Source organism: Pezoporus flaviventris, unplaced genomic scaffold (assembly GCF_033815535.1).
Source record: "Pezoporus flaviventris isolate CSIRO_AGI_PZ_B2104156 unplaced genomic scaffold, CSIRO_AGI_Pfla_v1 ptg000063l, whole genome shotgun sequence".
In the NCBI taxonomy this organism is placed as follows: Eukaryota; Metazoa; Chordata; class Aves; order Psittaciformes; family Psittacidae; genus Pezoporus; species Pezoporus flaviventris.
Genome location: NW_026892611.1, coordinates 852,021 through 867,649, shown reverse-complemented (window position 1 = coordinate 867,649; position 15,629 = coordinate 852,021). Strand labels below are relative to the sequence as shown.

The 15,629-nt window shown below is 47.4% G+C and overlaps 1 protein-coding gene across 1 annotated transcript in view; it reads left to right on the top strand.

The window, feature by feature from the left end:
* The first annotated feature begins 840 nt into the window (after positions 1 to 840).
* KSR1 (kinase suppressor of ras 1) overlaps positions 841 to 15,629 on the top strand; it is a 52,573-nt gene continuing 37,784 nt past the window's right edge. Inside the window, exon 1 of the mRNA XM_061469930.1 lies at positions 841 to 1,260. Coding sequence (XP_061325914.1) covers positions 1,003 to 1,260 — 258 coding nt within the window. The 5' untranslated portion in view covers positions 841 to 1,002. The remainder of the gene's footprint in view (positions 1,261 to 15,629) is intronic.

Below are 15,629 nucleotides of genomic sequence, written 5' to 3'. Positions count from 1 at the left end.
TTTTAACCTCTGGACCTCCAAATCCTCACAGTGTTTTGTGCCTGCAGGCTCACCTTGTGCTCCCGCGCCAAGAGGCGTGAGGGGCTCGGCTGGGCCCGTCGCCCACAGCGCGGGGCTGCACAGCCCAGGGCGGACAGGCCAGGCCCAGCACTGCCCCGGCCCTTCTTCCTTCAGCTGAACCAGCGGCGAGGCTCCTCCAGACCGAATGCAAGTCCTGACATACCTGCCGGAAGGCTGAGGCGGGCGGAGAGAGGCTGAGGCGGGCGGAGAGAGGCTGAGGCGGGCGGAGAGAGGCTGAGGCGGGCGGAGAGAGGCTGAGGCGGGCGGAGAGAGGCTGAGGCGGGCGGAGAGAGGCTGAGGCGGGCGGAGAGAGGCTGAGGCGGGCGGAGAGAGGCTGAGGCGGGCGGAGAGAGGCTGAGGCGGGCGGAGAGAGGCTGAGGCGGGCGGAGAGAGGCTGAGGCGGGCGGAGAGAGGCTGAGGCGGGCGGAGAGAGGCTGAGGCGGACGCTAAGGAGAAAAGGCGGGCTGCTGAGGCGGGCGCTGAGGCGGGCGCTGAGGCGGGCGCTGAGGCGGGCGCTGAGGCGGGCGCTGAGGCGGGCGCTGAGGCGGGCGCTGAGGCGGGCGCTGAGGCGGGCGCTGAGGCGGGCGCTGAGGCGGGCGCTGAGGCGGGCGCTGAGGCGGGCGCTGAGGCGGGCGCTGAGGCGGGCGCTGAGGCGGGCGCTGAGGCGGGCGCTGAGGCGGGCGCTGAGGCGGGCGCTGAGGCGGGCGCTGAGGCGGGCGCTGAGGCGGGCGCTGAGGCGGGCGCTGAGGCGGGCGCGGCGGAGCAGGAACCGCCCGCGGCCGCGGTGCCTCGCCGTCGCGCATGTTAATGCTCGGTAATTGCCCGGAGAGGCGAGGTGGGGCGGAGCCATCCCCCGGCTGCCCGCCCTCCCTCGCTCCCGCCCCGCTGCTCTCCCCCCGCGCCGCCGCCGCCTCTCCTCCCCGGCCTCCCTGATGCCGAGGAATGGATAGAGCGGCTGCCCTGCGAGCCGCCGGCATGCTGGAGAGGAGGGAGCGGAGCGGTGGCGAGCCGGCGGCCGGCGGCGGCGCGGGGCCCCGGGCGGGCGCGGCAGCGCGGGGCTTGCCGGCCGTGCGGAGCACGCTGCAGCAGTGCGGGCTGCTGCAGGACCTCATCGACATCTCGCTGTCCAACCTGCGCGGGCTCCGCACCAAGTGCGCCGCGTCCAACGACCTCACCCAGCAGGAGATCCGCACCCTGGAGGTACGGGGCTCGGCAGCCGCCGAGGGGAGACCCGCCACCGCCCCGGGGGAGCCCGTCCCTCACCGGGGCCGCCCGCCCTCGCGGCTGTCAGGGCCGTGAGGCAGCCCCCGCCCCTCACCGGCTCCCCGCCGCTCGAACCGCGTCCCTCGGGGCTGGTGCTGAAGGGGAGGCGAGGGCGGCCGGGAGGAGGAGGCTGAGGACAGGTGCGGGGCAGCGCTGGCCATCCCTGCCGCCGCGTCCCGGGCGGGCACGGAGTGCCCGGGCTGTCAGAGGGGTCGCCGTTGGTGCGTGTGGCCATGCTCCGCGGCCATGGGGCCTGTGGCTGTGCTCGGATGTCGCTGTGAAGGTAGATGCGGTGAGGTGGGGACCAGAGGTGACCTGAGCTCCGGAGCAGAGGCGGGTCCCCACATCGCCTGTCCTGGGAGGCTGGTGCAAGTCACGCTTTGCCTCAGGTCTCTGGTGCTCGCTTCTGGTGGTTCCCACCCTGTACTCCAAGCCTGTCTTTCTATCCCTGGCTCAGTTTCACTGATCTAATCTGATCCTCGTTTTCACTCCATTGGTGCGGCTGACAAACGGCATCACGGCCGGGGCTGGAGAGATGTTTGCTGTTTAGAAAGATTGCATGAAACTCTTCAAACGTGAAACGTGCTGCTGTGATGCTTTCAAAGAGGTGCTGTCTGTACGCGAGTCTGAACGAGTATTTGAAACAGAATGTAGATTTCTTTTTTGTGTAGTAACATTTCATTTTACCTGTGTGCAGGTAGTGTTGCTCTAAGCAGAGTAAATGACACCCCCTCCGGGATAGAAGCTTCATGTGAAGGCAAATGGTCCTTTTCTCTAGCCTGACACTGGAGGCTGTGGAGCTACAGCATCTGGCCTTTAGGGAACAGGATCATTACAAGAGTGTAACTGTAACAAACACGCATACTGCAAGGTCCATCACATGAGAAATGAAGGTTGGGGAAAAAATCGTGAAACAATAGGTGGTAGATGGCTTCTGGCACAACCTCTTGGAAATGTATTGTTCTTCCTTTTTTCTTCCTCTGCCTTTCGTGTGCCTTTTTTGTTTGGTTGGTTTGTTTTGTGCCGTGTTTTGTGTTTTCAAATTTGTAGCGCTCCTTTTCCTCCTGCCACCTCCAAATCATGTTCAAAAGGCTATTCTTTATAAAACAATATTTGTGCAGGCTTTTGGCAACCCTACTGAGGGCCTTTTTAATGCTCAAACAATGTCAATCAGCAACATTTCGGGAAACGATCATCAGTATTTTGCTGGGGACCTCTTCTGAAAGGAAACCTTTATTCACAAAGGGTAAAGGCCGCTGTCATCTTTGGATTCATCTGAAAGCAACAAAAGGTGTTTCTAGTTGCAGTTGTCAAGTGTGTGCATGCATTCCTCTTCAGCATTTATCTGTTTAAACAAATGGGTGCCATGATCATCACTGTATGATGCTCATACAATCTACTATCAGAAAAAATCTTACCTGAAAGAATTCTTTTTACGGCACAGTCCAGTATGTGATTTCTCTAGGAATTCAACCAAGTACTTGGTCTCCGCCATCACGTAAAGCTGTGGGTATGGATATGGGCCGGCAGCCTTTGCTCTGTTAGTTGCCTGTACCAGAATATGTGTTGTCAAGTACAGCCTGACTCTTCTGCTTAACTCTCTGTTCCAGTCTGCAGTGGGTCTGTCCACAGGGGCAGAGTGAAGAACCAAGCTGGAGATAGGTCTGTGGTTTCCTCTGGTGTACCAGAGGGTGGTGGGCTGCAGTGTGGTCTCAGTACACAGTACAGACGGCTGTGGCACTACAGGGTGTAATTACTGTGCCCTAGTTAACGTGGTCAGGGGCATTTGCATGGGCAGATGGGTGCTCCAGTCTCACAGAGAGCCAGTGTTACTGATGGGTTGACTGCGGCACAGCTCTGTGCACACTGTAGGTAACTCCTCATGAGTCAGTAGTTCACCCAGAAGTTGGAGGCCTGGAGATGTCCAAAGCCTGCTGTGGTTTTCCCAGAGTGGCCACGACGAGTTGCTGAGGAGTCCAGTGGATCCTGAAGAATGGCTGCTAGTGGCTGCTGGGCCTCATCTGTACTTTGGATTTGAATCTAGGCATCTTCTGTTCTTGAGCAGAAATTTTTAATGGGAAAAGAATGATGAAAATATAGCTGCATCAATATAACTGGTAAGCTGTGTAGCAAAGCCTCAAGGAAATGATAAAGCGTGAGAGAGATAAAAGCAGAAAACTGGAAGCAGGAAGTACTAGTTTGGGAAGGGAGGGGACTTTGGAAGTTGAAGAAGTAGCTCCTGAGGCCAAATGTGAGGCTGGATGTGTGTGATTTGAAGACAGCCGAGTGTACTAAGTCAAAAATAAGTTTATTGATTTCAATTTCTATTGGAAGGGACAGAAAGGCAGGGAAGCTTCCATAATACGATCCATATCTAGCTCATACACCTCTGAAACTTCTGTAATGTTTAGTTTTGGTGTCAAACCCGTGAACTTAACAGGTGAAGGGATGTTTTCTTGACCACAATCTTCTCTGTTAGTGAACCCATGACCAGGGGTGAATGCTTTCTGGTGGATGTGGCTGTTTCAGCTCTATACCAGCTCAGGTCAGACAGCACTGTATGCTTATTGCTATTTCTAATCCCACGGTTAGCGTAGCCCTGATGTAAAGTAGTTGTAATGTGAATGGGATTGATAGCCTAAACCACCAGTGCCATTCATCTAAGTGCTTGTGGTATTTTAGTTTTTACACCAGACATACTAGTTTGGTCCTTTTGGCACCGCTTCCCTCTGTGCCTGTTCACAGTTTAGAGAGCTGTCATGTACACCACATGATTCATAATGTGTGCATGTTTCAAAGTCAAGCACATCAACCTAACTAAAGGTATCTGAATGCATGCTTATGTCCCTCCCAATTTACTCAAATGCTTTAAGTCCTTCCACATTCCTCTTGTGTATAAGCTCTTCTCAAAATAAAGCACATGGTAGATAAGGATTTCAAAACGGGACCTTGACAGGTAAAGATAAGCACTTGTGATAGCTCAAATGAGTGCAGTAATACAGGAAGAAAGGGCTGTGGGAATTGCTTGCAAATGATGCGTTGAGTGTACATGTGTTACATGAGCTGACTGTTTCACTTGTAGGAAGGCCATTTCTTAGAAGGGCAGGGAGTTTCACTGTAGTGGAAAGTAGACTGTGTTAGTTTGGTTATTAGCAGACAGGTTCTCCGGTGCCACAAGGTCCTGTGTATCTTAAAAAGTTTTATACGTTCTGCCAAGTAAGTGCTTGAGTGTTTTTGCCTAGCGCTTTGGTGTAGGGTTTGCTTTCAGTTCTGTCCCAGCAGGTTTACTCACTTCTCAAGTTGACTACAGAACTGAAATGGAAAATAATGGTAATTTTAACCAATACATACAAGAGAAAAACATCTTGCTACGCAGTGAGCATCCAATGTTGCTTCAAGCATCCTTGGAAAGAAACAACTTGGTCTTTACTCTGTCCCTATGCTAATGCCTTGCATGACTTACATTGGTAAGGGTGGGGTGGTGGCACACATTGCTAAGATCTGCCTGCTCTTTAAGAAAACCTATTCTCATTGCTCTTTGGCTGGATTATATCTGTGATAGAGACACTCTTGGCTCATATGCAAAGATCCCTTTGACCTCTTCCTCAGGAATGTCTTCTGGTCAGCACCTCCAGAAAATATCACACCAGCTCAGAAAGCCGAACTCCAGCTGTGCTTTGTCACAAATAAGTAAGTTACTACTCCACAAATCAGTCTTTCATATCGGCTGATTGATAACTGTGGGTTAAATATGTTTGAACTTGCTCTGGCATTATCTCGATTCATTTGGCAAGTTGGCTAGAAAAGGCTTATCTCTTACCAAGCAGTCCCTAAGCAGAAACAAATGCTCAGAAAATGGGGGAAGGCAAGCAAGGAGAGGAAGAGGAATTGTAATCATCCAAACTTGCAGACTGGAAGTTGGGCATGTGTTATGCCTAAGGAAAGGAAGACTGCGTGTTTGTAAATTGGAAGTAGTGGGAGTAGTGAATATTTCAGGCCAAACTGCAACCTGTAGCCACATGTTTATAAGTCCTGTTCAGCGGAAAAGACTTCCTTTTCCAGCAGACCTTACGTAAGAGAAGAAGAGAGTCTCTTACTTCATCTTACTTTTTGCATATATGCAGGATATTTGGTTTTCTTAAAGGTGTCTTTTTTTTTTTTTTTTAGGACTTTTTCTTTTTTCTTAGACTTGTGCTTGTTTGTATAAGATAGGGTTCAGCAGAGATTCTGGTTGAGGGAGAATCATCTATTGTCATCAAGTCTGTAGACATCACCTTTTCTTTGTGATAGTGTATCTCAGTATACGATCAGAATTTGCATGTCATAAAGGAATTTATCTCGTCTCCTACCATTGATTTTTGCATTAATGTTGACACAAAAAGTCAGCAGCAGTGTTGTAACTTACATGGGGTTTCTGGACAAGCTCTGATGAGTAGGTTGTCATCAAGATGAAGATATGACAAGAGACTCTTCACTTTTCTGTCAATGTACTTCTTGCCTTGGGTTGGATTCTAAGATGCACTGATTGAGAAGCAAGAAAGAAAGCATCAGAGTAAGCCTTTGTTCTGCCTTTGTCTTTCGAAGGCTGCTTGTTTGCTCACTGTATTATGTTAAAATAAAATTACTCCTGCTCATCTTCATGGAGAGTCAGCTCAGAGACCCTTTTCAGCAACTGAACTCCAATAAAGAGGTTAGGCAGAGCCTGGAGTTGAGACCTCTGTACGTACGTGCCTGCACACACTGACAGGAACCCCAGTCTGTCATGCCAGGCAAACCTCAGGCTCCATGTACCATTTCTGGTGTTTATTGCGTGGTCAGAATTGATCTAATCAGTGAAGTTGTCTGACTTGAACCTCAGCTCTATCTTGCTGAACTCATGCTTGCACAGATACCACCTGAGCGGAGTCTGCTACTCAAGTTCAAATGCGAGCTCTTCACTGCACCTTACATCAGGAAAGCCCCGGTTAGTGTTACAGCTGCACACTAGTGACACATTTACAGCTCTGAGTCAGCATGGTGGCACACAGATGTATCACCTGGTTCTGTTCATAAATAGGAACACTTAACAAAAGGAACCATGTGGCACACCAAATTATTTAGGGAGTAGTTATGCTTAAAATGATATTTCCAGCATAGAGCATGTAATCTTTCCGATGCTTGAGGGAAACCCCTCACCTTTCCTTTAAGGCTAAGACTTCTTATCCTTGTTTTCAGCCCATAGGGAATATTCTTCTCAAAGGAAAATGTAATGAAAGCAAACCTGGCTATCTCTCACCCTTTTGGGGGTTGAGAACGTATTGGCTAGATTACTGCTGTGGTGAAAGGCACAGAATGAAATATAGATGACACCACCCAGAGATACTGACTCAGACATCTCTTAGAGACTTCCCTCCCTCCTCATTTCTCGCTCCCATGGAGTAATCCCACACAGTCAATGCTACCAGCAGCAGTGTTGCCACAGCTAGCAAATGGGGGGAACAGAGACTCTTTGGGAACACACCTCTTCCAAAAGAAGTGGGCAGTTCTTCCAAGACGTAACTCGAGAGCAATTGTGCAGAGAAGCGTCCTGGGCACTCCTGCTTCTTGTTAGGAGTCTGAACCTAGTCAAGAACTAGCTCAACATGCTTAAGAAACAGCTTGGCAATCTCGCTTGCCTTTGACTGCAGCTATTTCTTACTGGCATAGCCCCCAGAATCTAGGACAAGAGCAGTACCAAGTTAAACTAGAGAAACTCTATATTGCTGCTACAGTGGGAGGACAACTGAGAACCACCAACGTACAGAGGTGGTCAGATACTGTCTTGCCTCAAGCCAGAGCAGCACAGAACTGTGCCACCTACAGATCCTGGAGGCATGTCCCAGCCCAGCTGTACTCCTGCTGTACTCAGTCCAAGGAACATGAAGTAATTAATTGGTGGTGCTGTAGTGCTCACTGGAACCTGTGCTAGTTGACAGGCACTGGTTCTGTGGCTGAGCTCACTGTCTGTGTTCTAAACCTGCTTTCGCACAAGCTGTTTAACTGTTTAACTGGAGCATTCCTGAAGTGAAAACTCAAACCTTAGCTTAGGCCCTAATCTCTCTGGGCATGTGAATATCACAGCCCAGTCTGACAGTAGAGTCTTTTGTTCATCTTTCTCCAAGTGCAGCACATGTATCTTAAGTCGGGGCTGTTGGGGCTGTAGGAAGATGGAAGGTGCAAATCGCATTGGATTTATGCACCTCAGCTCCAGACTGTTCAACTAGCAACACAACCTGTATGGTGATGCTTTAAATTGCTGCTGAAATCAAGGTGGTTATGCAGGTGCACAGGAGATGAGGAGCTGGTTAGTGGCTTTGCTTCTAAAGCACATGATAGCAGGAAGACATTAGTGTGGAAAAGACTGAAACAGAACTCAAAGCCAGAACATTTACTTGCTTTGGCTCTATTTGAGCATTTTCAGATGTTACTCAGGATATTGTTCAAAATACCTAAAATTACTTGCTTCCTACGAAGTAAAGCCACAATGGCAGGTAAAAGCAGCAGCTTTACAATAGAACTCTCCCCATCTAAATACAGGCTGTGACTTTTGTAGCTTGACTGGCAACACTTCTGGTCAAGCAAACATGATGTGGGGAAGGGGTGTCACAGGTGGTGCCTGCAGAGTGTGGACTTAGGTGGCTGTGACTCAAGTACACTTTCCATGCTTTAATGAATGAGAGGAAAAAACGAGACAGCTTCCTGTTGTGGGGTTTTCTAGCAGTGATTTTCCTAAAAGGAGAAAACAAGGAGTTTCAGGGGTTTCTTTTGGCTATCCTTGGGGGGTCAGTAGTAAGGGCCGGGACTGAACCCCACTGCAGGCCCATGGTATCCTCTGTGTAAGAATAAGATCAGTGACTCTTTGTCATTGCCTTGAACTTTTTTCTGTGACTGTATCATCATCATCTTCTGAACCCTCCCCGCAGAGACAAAGCTGCCCTGGCCCATCACAGTGCTAAACAAGCCACTCTCCAGCATGTCCTACTTTTAAATTTCAGTAGGGAGAATCTATCTTGATGCTCTATGTTTTAAAGGACTAATTCCAAGTCTGCAGACTTGCCACTGGGGCATGTGTCTACAGGGAAACGCTAGCATGCCTCAAGGTAGGGCAGTGACTGTCCAAGAGGTAGCTAAAGAGTAGTTATTCATTTAATGTCAGTGTAAATGGAATTACAAATACCCTCTGTAGAACCTGCCTGGATATTTGCTGGTCTAACTCAGAGAGGAGTTGCAGTGAAGCTGCTTCATGCCCATTAGCCATTCCCTGTCTGCTTTCAGGGTCTGCAGGCAGAATTGGATCCACTGCCGCCAGCTGGCTTTTGGTACTTTTAAATTTGGCTTTAAAGTTAAAGCATAGCTGTCTTTTCTCTCGGAATGTATTCCAAAGTGAACAGGGGCCAGGTCTCTGTCGTTGCCTTTCTGCCTAGAGATCATCTAATTTGTACTGTGTGCACCTTGGAGAAGCAGAGAGGAATCACAGGACACTTAATCAGTAGCATAAGGAATCATGCTTTGATCAGGGGCTATGGACTGCCTCTCATGATTATTAGTTATCCCAAATGGAAGACCTCTAATAGCAGAAGCTGCACGATCCACTTTAGAGCAGTCATTAACATGACACCGAGGACTCTTGCTGGGATGGAGCAGATCCAGGATCTGATCTGACACTGCCAAGACAGGTAATTGAGCACAGTGTTCAGAATGCAGCAGGAGCCTGTCCCTGAAAACTTTCAGAAGCCTTTTGCAAGTGAGTTTAACAGGCAGACAAGCATTTTCCTGCCCAGTTCTGCTCTCCCGATGTGCTTCTGAAACATGGTTTGTTGATTTCTCAAATAACTTTCACTTCTGTTTGAAGCAATCTAAATTTAGAAAGGAAGTCTTAAGCTTCTCACTGCTGCTGTGTGTGGGCTATTGTTAAGGCTTGGAGATTCCAGTGTGAGGTTTTATTTTTAGTTATTAATGATGCTGAATAAAGTGGAAAGAAGTAATAATTATTCTGGTTTACAGAGTGTGAACTTCAGCTAAGCATTACTGCTAAAAGATACTGGGTAGGGGAGGTACATGGACCTGTCAATACAGTACTGGAAGCTGTGTGTCAGTGCCTCTCAGGCTGCCGTAACAGAACCTTTCTACCTGTTTCCCTGCCCAGGCTTAAAGCATGGAGAATATTCTAGCAATTTTTCTAGTTTTCATCTTCCAGAGCAGTGTTTTCTTCTTTTTACCTTTCCAGTAAGCTAGCGGACCATGTTCTGCTTTAGGATACACTTGCATAGCTCCACTGAAATAAGCAGAAGTAGTAAGATTTTGTTGTTAAAGCTTCCTGACTTTTTTAGATGTCTCCCTCATATAAACTGTTCTTCATCTGCCAAGCAAAACATTTCAGTTTATGGGCCTTTTGTCTTGCTGACCAAACCTGAAACTTTCCACAGAGTAAAACGTTTCTTATGAAGGCTTCTGACTTTAACTCTCCCACAGTTTCTAGAGACCGTTCATGTGCCTCAGGCCAGCACCAGCTAGTAGTATCAAACTCTCCGACTGTAGAGCAATGACAGTACTTTCCCCCCTGCCTCATTTTAATCAATTCTGGAAGCTATGCCCTTTACCCCCTTGTTTTAAGGAAACAACTGACTAAAATACACAGGTATTGTTATCAGGAGATTGATCTGGCTGGAGAGGTTTGCATAGGTTTCAGCCTGCTCCCTTTGGAAAAAGAAAGGTTTCTTCTCCCCCCTTCTTTCTCCCTTGAAGCACAGGGTGTCTGGAAGCTCTCTGGAAGAGGAAGGAGGTCATAGTGTTGAAGTAAACCAAGGTGAGCACAAGCACCAAAGTCTCTTAGCACTTGCTCACACAACTAAGCTGGGAAAAAAAACGAAGTAGTTATCAAAGGGCTTGTCAGCCTCATTTGTGTCAAACCAGGATATTATGTGTGTTAAAACTGGTTTGGTCTTGCTTTGTGGGTCAAGTGTAATATTTGAAGAACCACTGGCTGATGGCTACAGGCCCCATGTAAGCACTGTTGTATTGGTGGCATTTTGCATGGCTATTAACGAGGCAGAGTTTCTGTGGGACACCTCTGTGTGCACTCTAAATTCCTGGGCCATTTGCAGTCATGGCCAGTGACTTGATTGGAGTCTGGAAACTGAGGTTTGGCAGGAGGAAGGAGAGCTGCTCTAAGTCCAGGTTGTTGCACTGAAGCACTGGCTGAACTTGTGCTGAGACCATATCTGTAGGAAATACAATCCTACTTTAAGGGAAGATGTTTTCTATAATGATGCTGAAGGCACCACTGTAGCAGTAATTACCCATTTGCATCTAACTAAATGGGCCTTATCAGTTATCATCTGCCAATCTCTAACTGAAGGCGTAGCTAGCAGCAAGAAGCTAGCTGAGTATCTCTACTAGGGTGACACTAATATTTAGCTTTTTATTCTTATGGAAACTGAATCTACAACACTACTCTGCTGCCAAGGCATGCTCCAGTTCCACTGATGTGTTCTTTCCCTCATTTTTTCTACTGTGTTGTTCAAATTGCCCCAGTTGCCAAGAATAACTAGTTTGTGGTCTGAGGTGAAGAGCTTTGACGTTAATGGACACCTCCAACACTGGCTTTCAAATTGAAGGTGGTGGCGTCTGTCCCTTCACTGAGTGAGAAATGAGTAGCTTGGCAGCAGCAGTGCAGTGGTGATGCAGCTCTTAGCTGAAGCCTGTGGTAGTGCTAGTGCTCCTTACAGCTCCTCTCTGGGGTCCACTCAAACTGCCTTTACTGTGTTCTTAATGAAGGAACAGATCCTGCCTGTAGCATTTTACTAACAGATTTTTCAGTGTCCTTTTGAACTGTTGTGCCAAGAAGGGTGAGTTGGGAGAGGTTTAACAACTGTCTTCGAGGTACCCAGGTTTTTTGTGGCAGCACTGGCAGAAGACGCAGAGCTGACAACTACAAGATATTCCTTCTTAAAGCTATGTACAGAAATCTTGTTGCTGTGGTAGTCAACTTTGATGCAGTGGAGCAACTGGGAGCTATTTGGAATGGGGGGGGGGGGTTGAGGAAGACTGAGGAGAGGAAGCATCAACCCATGCTGGCGTTTGTGACAGCATGCCAGGTCCTGTAGGAATTGGACAGTAAGAGCTGGAAAACATGCTGACCATGCAGGGTTGTGGGTGCTCTTGCCCAGAGAGCTCAGGGTTAACACACTGCTGATGTGCAGGGCTTTGGAAAGAGCGGGCTGCTTGGGAGCTCAGAGAAGCATCCATGCTCATTTCTGTCTACCTTCATTGCACTAACTTAGCCAGGACTACCTAAATCCTTCTACTAGGCTTAACCTGCATTCTTTTTCCAGTTCTGTTAATGCAAAATGTTTCCAGTTCTTAATCTTTCCTAGGCAGAGCTCCACTATGTACCTTCAGCCCAATGAATCCTGTTTGTGCCTGCAGTGGGTGCCCCATACAGCTCAAGTGTCTCTACCCAGCAGTGCTTTCCCAGCCACTCAGCTTGTTCCTCTGGCCAAAGCCTTGTGGACAGACTCCCTGAGGCCCCACAGCCATAGCCTGACTCAGCAATTTTCCACAGTTCTGGCTTGATCTTTCCTGCAGCTGTAAAACCAAGGTGCAGGGGGGAAGGGGAAACACACGAGGAAATGCGTGGTCTGATCCCTGCCTCTCCCTTTCACTCCTCATAGATCTTATATGTAAATAGGCTGGCTCAGCCTTTTCCATCTTCCTGTATTCCTGACAAGAAGAGCCTGGTGTGAGGTCTCTTCAATCCAGGCATGGCGCCTTTATGCTGCGCAGGATAAAGTCCTCACACTCAAACAGTGTTTTGCAGGGTGGGTTAGCAGCATGGTCTGTGTCAGCTTTCCTGACAAAGCCTCAGTGCTGTGGGAACAGTGCCAGCAGGCACTGCAAGTCTCCACATTGCTGGAATTCTTTAGAGTTCTAAATGCTGAGCCTTCAGTCCCTAATACAAGTAGCTGTGGCTCTGAGATTGGTCTGGCCTCAAGTTTTGGGGCAGAGAACATGGGAAAATCTGGAAGCCTTCAGCCCCTAATACAAGTAGCTGTGGCTCTGAGGTTGGTCTGGCCTCAAGTTTTGGGGCAGAGAACATGGGAAAATCTGGAAGCCATCCTGAATGGATGAGGGATTTTGAATTTATCAGTAAGAAAGGTTCATTTCTCTGAGAAAAAATATTTTGAGATCTTTTCATCTAAGAAGGCTGGTACCACCTCCTGCAGCACTTACAGTGCTGGCTACCAAGTCCTGTACTCCTTCATGGCTTCACTGCTACCAACAGTCCTCTCTACCTCCTCTATAAAAAGACTGCTTGTTCTGTGCCTCCTGCAGTTTCCAACTTGACCTGCTGTCTGCTGCTCATCACTAACACATGCAGTAAGCACTTTCTAACCTGGTTGCCTAAGAGATTAGGTACTTAACTCTACAGGTACCCAAATGCCACTCCTGAGGACAGCCAGTACTCTTGCTGTCACTTCAGATGCCCTAAGGCAGAAAGAAGGAATGACCTCCAGGACAGCCAGCATCAGACAGGTGGGGATCACCACAGCTCAGTACAAATAAAGGTACCTTCTGCTAAATTATTCTCTCATGTTCTGATGAGCTTCTGCTTGCCATCTGCCTCTTACACAGTCGTCATTTCAGGATCTGTTCTTTCAGGGACAATTTAATTAGATCTTCTTTCAGTAGGTTTTAATCAACTATTATGGGGTTGCTGGTAAATTATTTACAGCCGTATCACTTGATGGAACACTTGGTCTGCTAAAGGGATCACTTCAGTGACATATCTGTAGCAAAGAGTACAGTTGGCTTTAACTTAGGACCCTGCTTGTGTTCCTTGGGGTTATGTGAGCACACTTTCCTTTACAATAGTAGAAACTGAGTGTGACTGTGCTGAAAACAAAGTTGTTGAAGCAGTTCAAAACTAGGGTAAGAGCTGAATTTAGCTCTAGTCTCTGCTGGCTCAGTTCTTTTCTAAGTGCCTTTCAAGGTTGAATACCTTAAACAGCGTGGCCTTGACCCTCACTTGAAGCTCCAGCTATTTAAACAGAAGTGCTGTTGTGCTGTCTTCAGGCTTGGTCTGATGTAAAGTAAGTGGTTTTTGAATGGGCAAGGTAGTAAAAAACAACACTCAAATAGCAGTGGATAATAAATTGAGAATGTGGGTATTTTTAGAATACAGAAGGAGTCTTTCTCTGCCTCATTTCACCTGTCCCTTAAGTGGTGATAATTTTACAGGTATAGGATATCTCATCTCCTTCCATGCTGTTGGATGTTTGTTTCAGCAACATTACTTTTCCCCAGTTCAGCTCCCACTCTTTGTAAGAGCTCCAGCACTGGAGGATCCCAGCCTGGGTTCACAGAAATGACCATCTGCTATTCCTGCTTACATATAGGCTCTGAAGTGAGGTGCAGTTTGAAGGTATATAATCAGTCTTACAGATCTGTCACCTATGGAAACCTCATTCCAGGTATTTGTTATGCTTATTTGGTATTTACAATGAGCATGAGCTTGGGTGTGGTTTTAACACTTAGTGTGCAGTCTGTGGGTGCAGCTCAGGTTCCATTCATGACTGGAAAATTACTAAGTCCTTTTGAAGAAGAGTTTGTCTCTTGTTTCTGTCAAATTCCTTCCAGTGTAGTATTTAAAAGAATAGTTTTGCAGGTTCTTGGTGGTGTCTTACTTCACTTGATGGGTTCATAGTGCTGAGATACAGAAATACAGCTCAGCTGAACCTTTGTGATCTGAACTAGACAGAGGACAGTAATAGTCATTTTGAAGCACAAATCTCAACTGGGTGTTTGGAGAAAGGCTATTTAATACACTATGAAGGCCATATCTGACATTAGCCCTATGACTTCACTGTGATTTTATTTCTGCCATATGCATGTTAAGGCAGTAAATCCTGGCTTGGCTTACCCTCTACATCTGATCTATAAAAGTTGATGCAGAAATTGTGCAGACTTTGTAGTTGCACAGCCAAGTACAAAATCTGATGTAGTGATCTTGCGCAGTATTTAAAACTGGGCTTAAAGGGAATACAGTGTTTGTCAGAATCCTGTTTCCAGCTATTCTGTCACTGCAGGACTCCATCCTATAAAAACCTGAATCATTCACACAGAAAGTGCCCTGCCCTCAAAAGGAGGATGCTTTGAGACCAAAAGTTGCAACTTGCTACATGTCCACACCACTGCATAAGGACAAATAACTGTTACCAAGATTACAAGACCATGTGACAAGGGCTACTAACTTACATACAGGACCAATACCACAGTAAATTGACATAACGCCTTGACAATGACAGTATGCTATCAGAGGTGTTTTACCTTTCGAAGCCTGTGTCTTGCTCTTGACCCTCCCTTATTGTCTTCTTCCTAGTTCCTATCTCTGTGTACCAGCTTTGCTGCTCCAGCTCATTCAGCCCCTTCACAGCATCCAGAATCAGCTCGTATTTGTGTTCCTCCCTTTTGAGATATGTAAGTGGCAAGAAATCTCTTACATGATGCTCTCATCCATGCCCCCATAAACATGCAACTACTGCTACTCATGACCTAAATGATATTCACTGTTTGTATAAATATTTCCTTTGCTCATACCTGGCTTTAAAATCTCTGCCACTGAAATGATGACAGGAATGCTTTAAAGTCCAGTTCCTCTGAAGGTCTTTCTCTGCATTTTTAAGAGCTTGAACCTTTCCCTGAGGCTGATAATGAACTTATCAATATAGTTAGGAATCAAGAATAGCATGTAGGAAAGTGACTCTCCTATGACACAAGCCATGTATCCTTTCAGTGGATAAGTGCAGATGTTTGAATTTAGGAAGTGATGTTCAGAGAGGTCCCATAAGGGACCAAGGGACAATTTAGCAGACCATGGTGTATTGTCATTATCATTTGTTATAAGCTTTTTGTGAAGGAAAAGAAATTTACACTCTTATTGCGTAGGCACACTGGATGCATGTTTTGAAAGGCTCCTCAGAATGAACAATTGGAGTGAGAAGTTGTGTACTCTACAATTCTCCCCATGCAATAAGAGGGAGGACTGGTTACACTTAACTTGTGCTCTTTTATCCTTCCTCATTCTCCAGAATGACCAACAAGAAGGGAAGTTTTGGTGTTTGTAGTGAAAGCTGAGGACACCATAGTCTCAGCTGGAGGGAACTGAAAGCAGCCTGCCTGTTTGTGAGAGCATTTCAGTTAACCACAGGTTTTCTAACCTCTCTTGGCAAGTAGCTGGGCAGGTGCCTTTCAGAGAATGGCTGGTACTCAGTTATTTCGTATTTGAA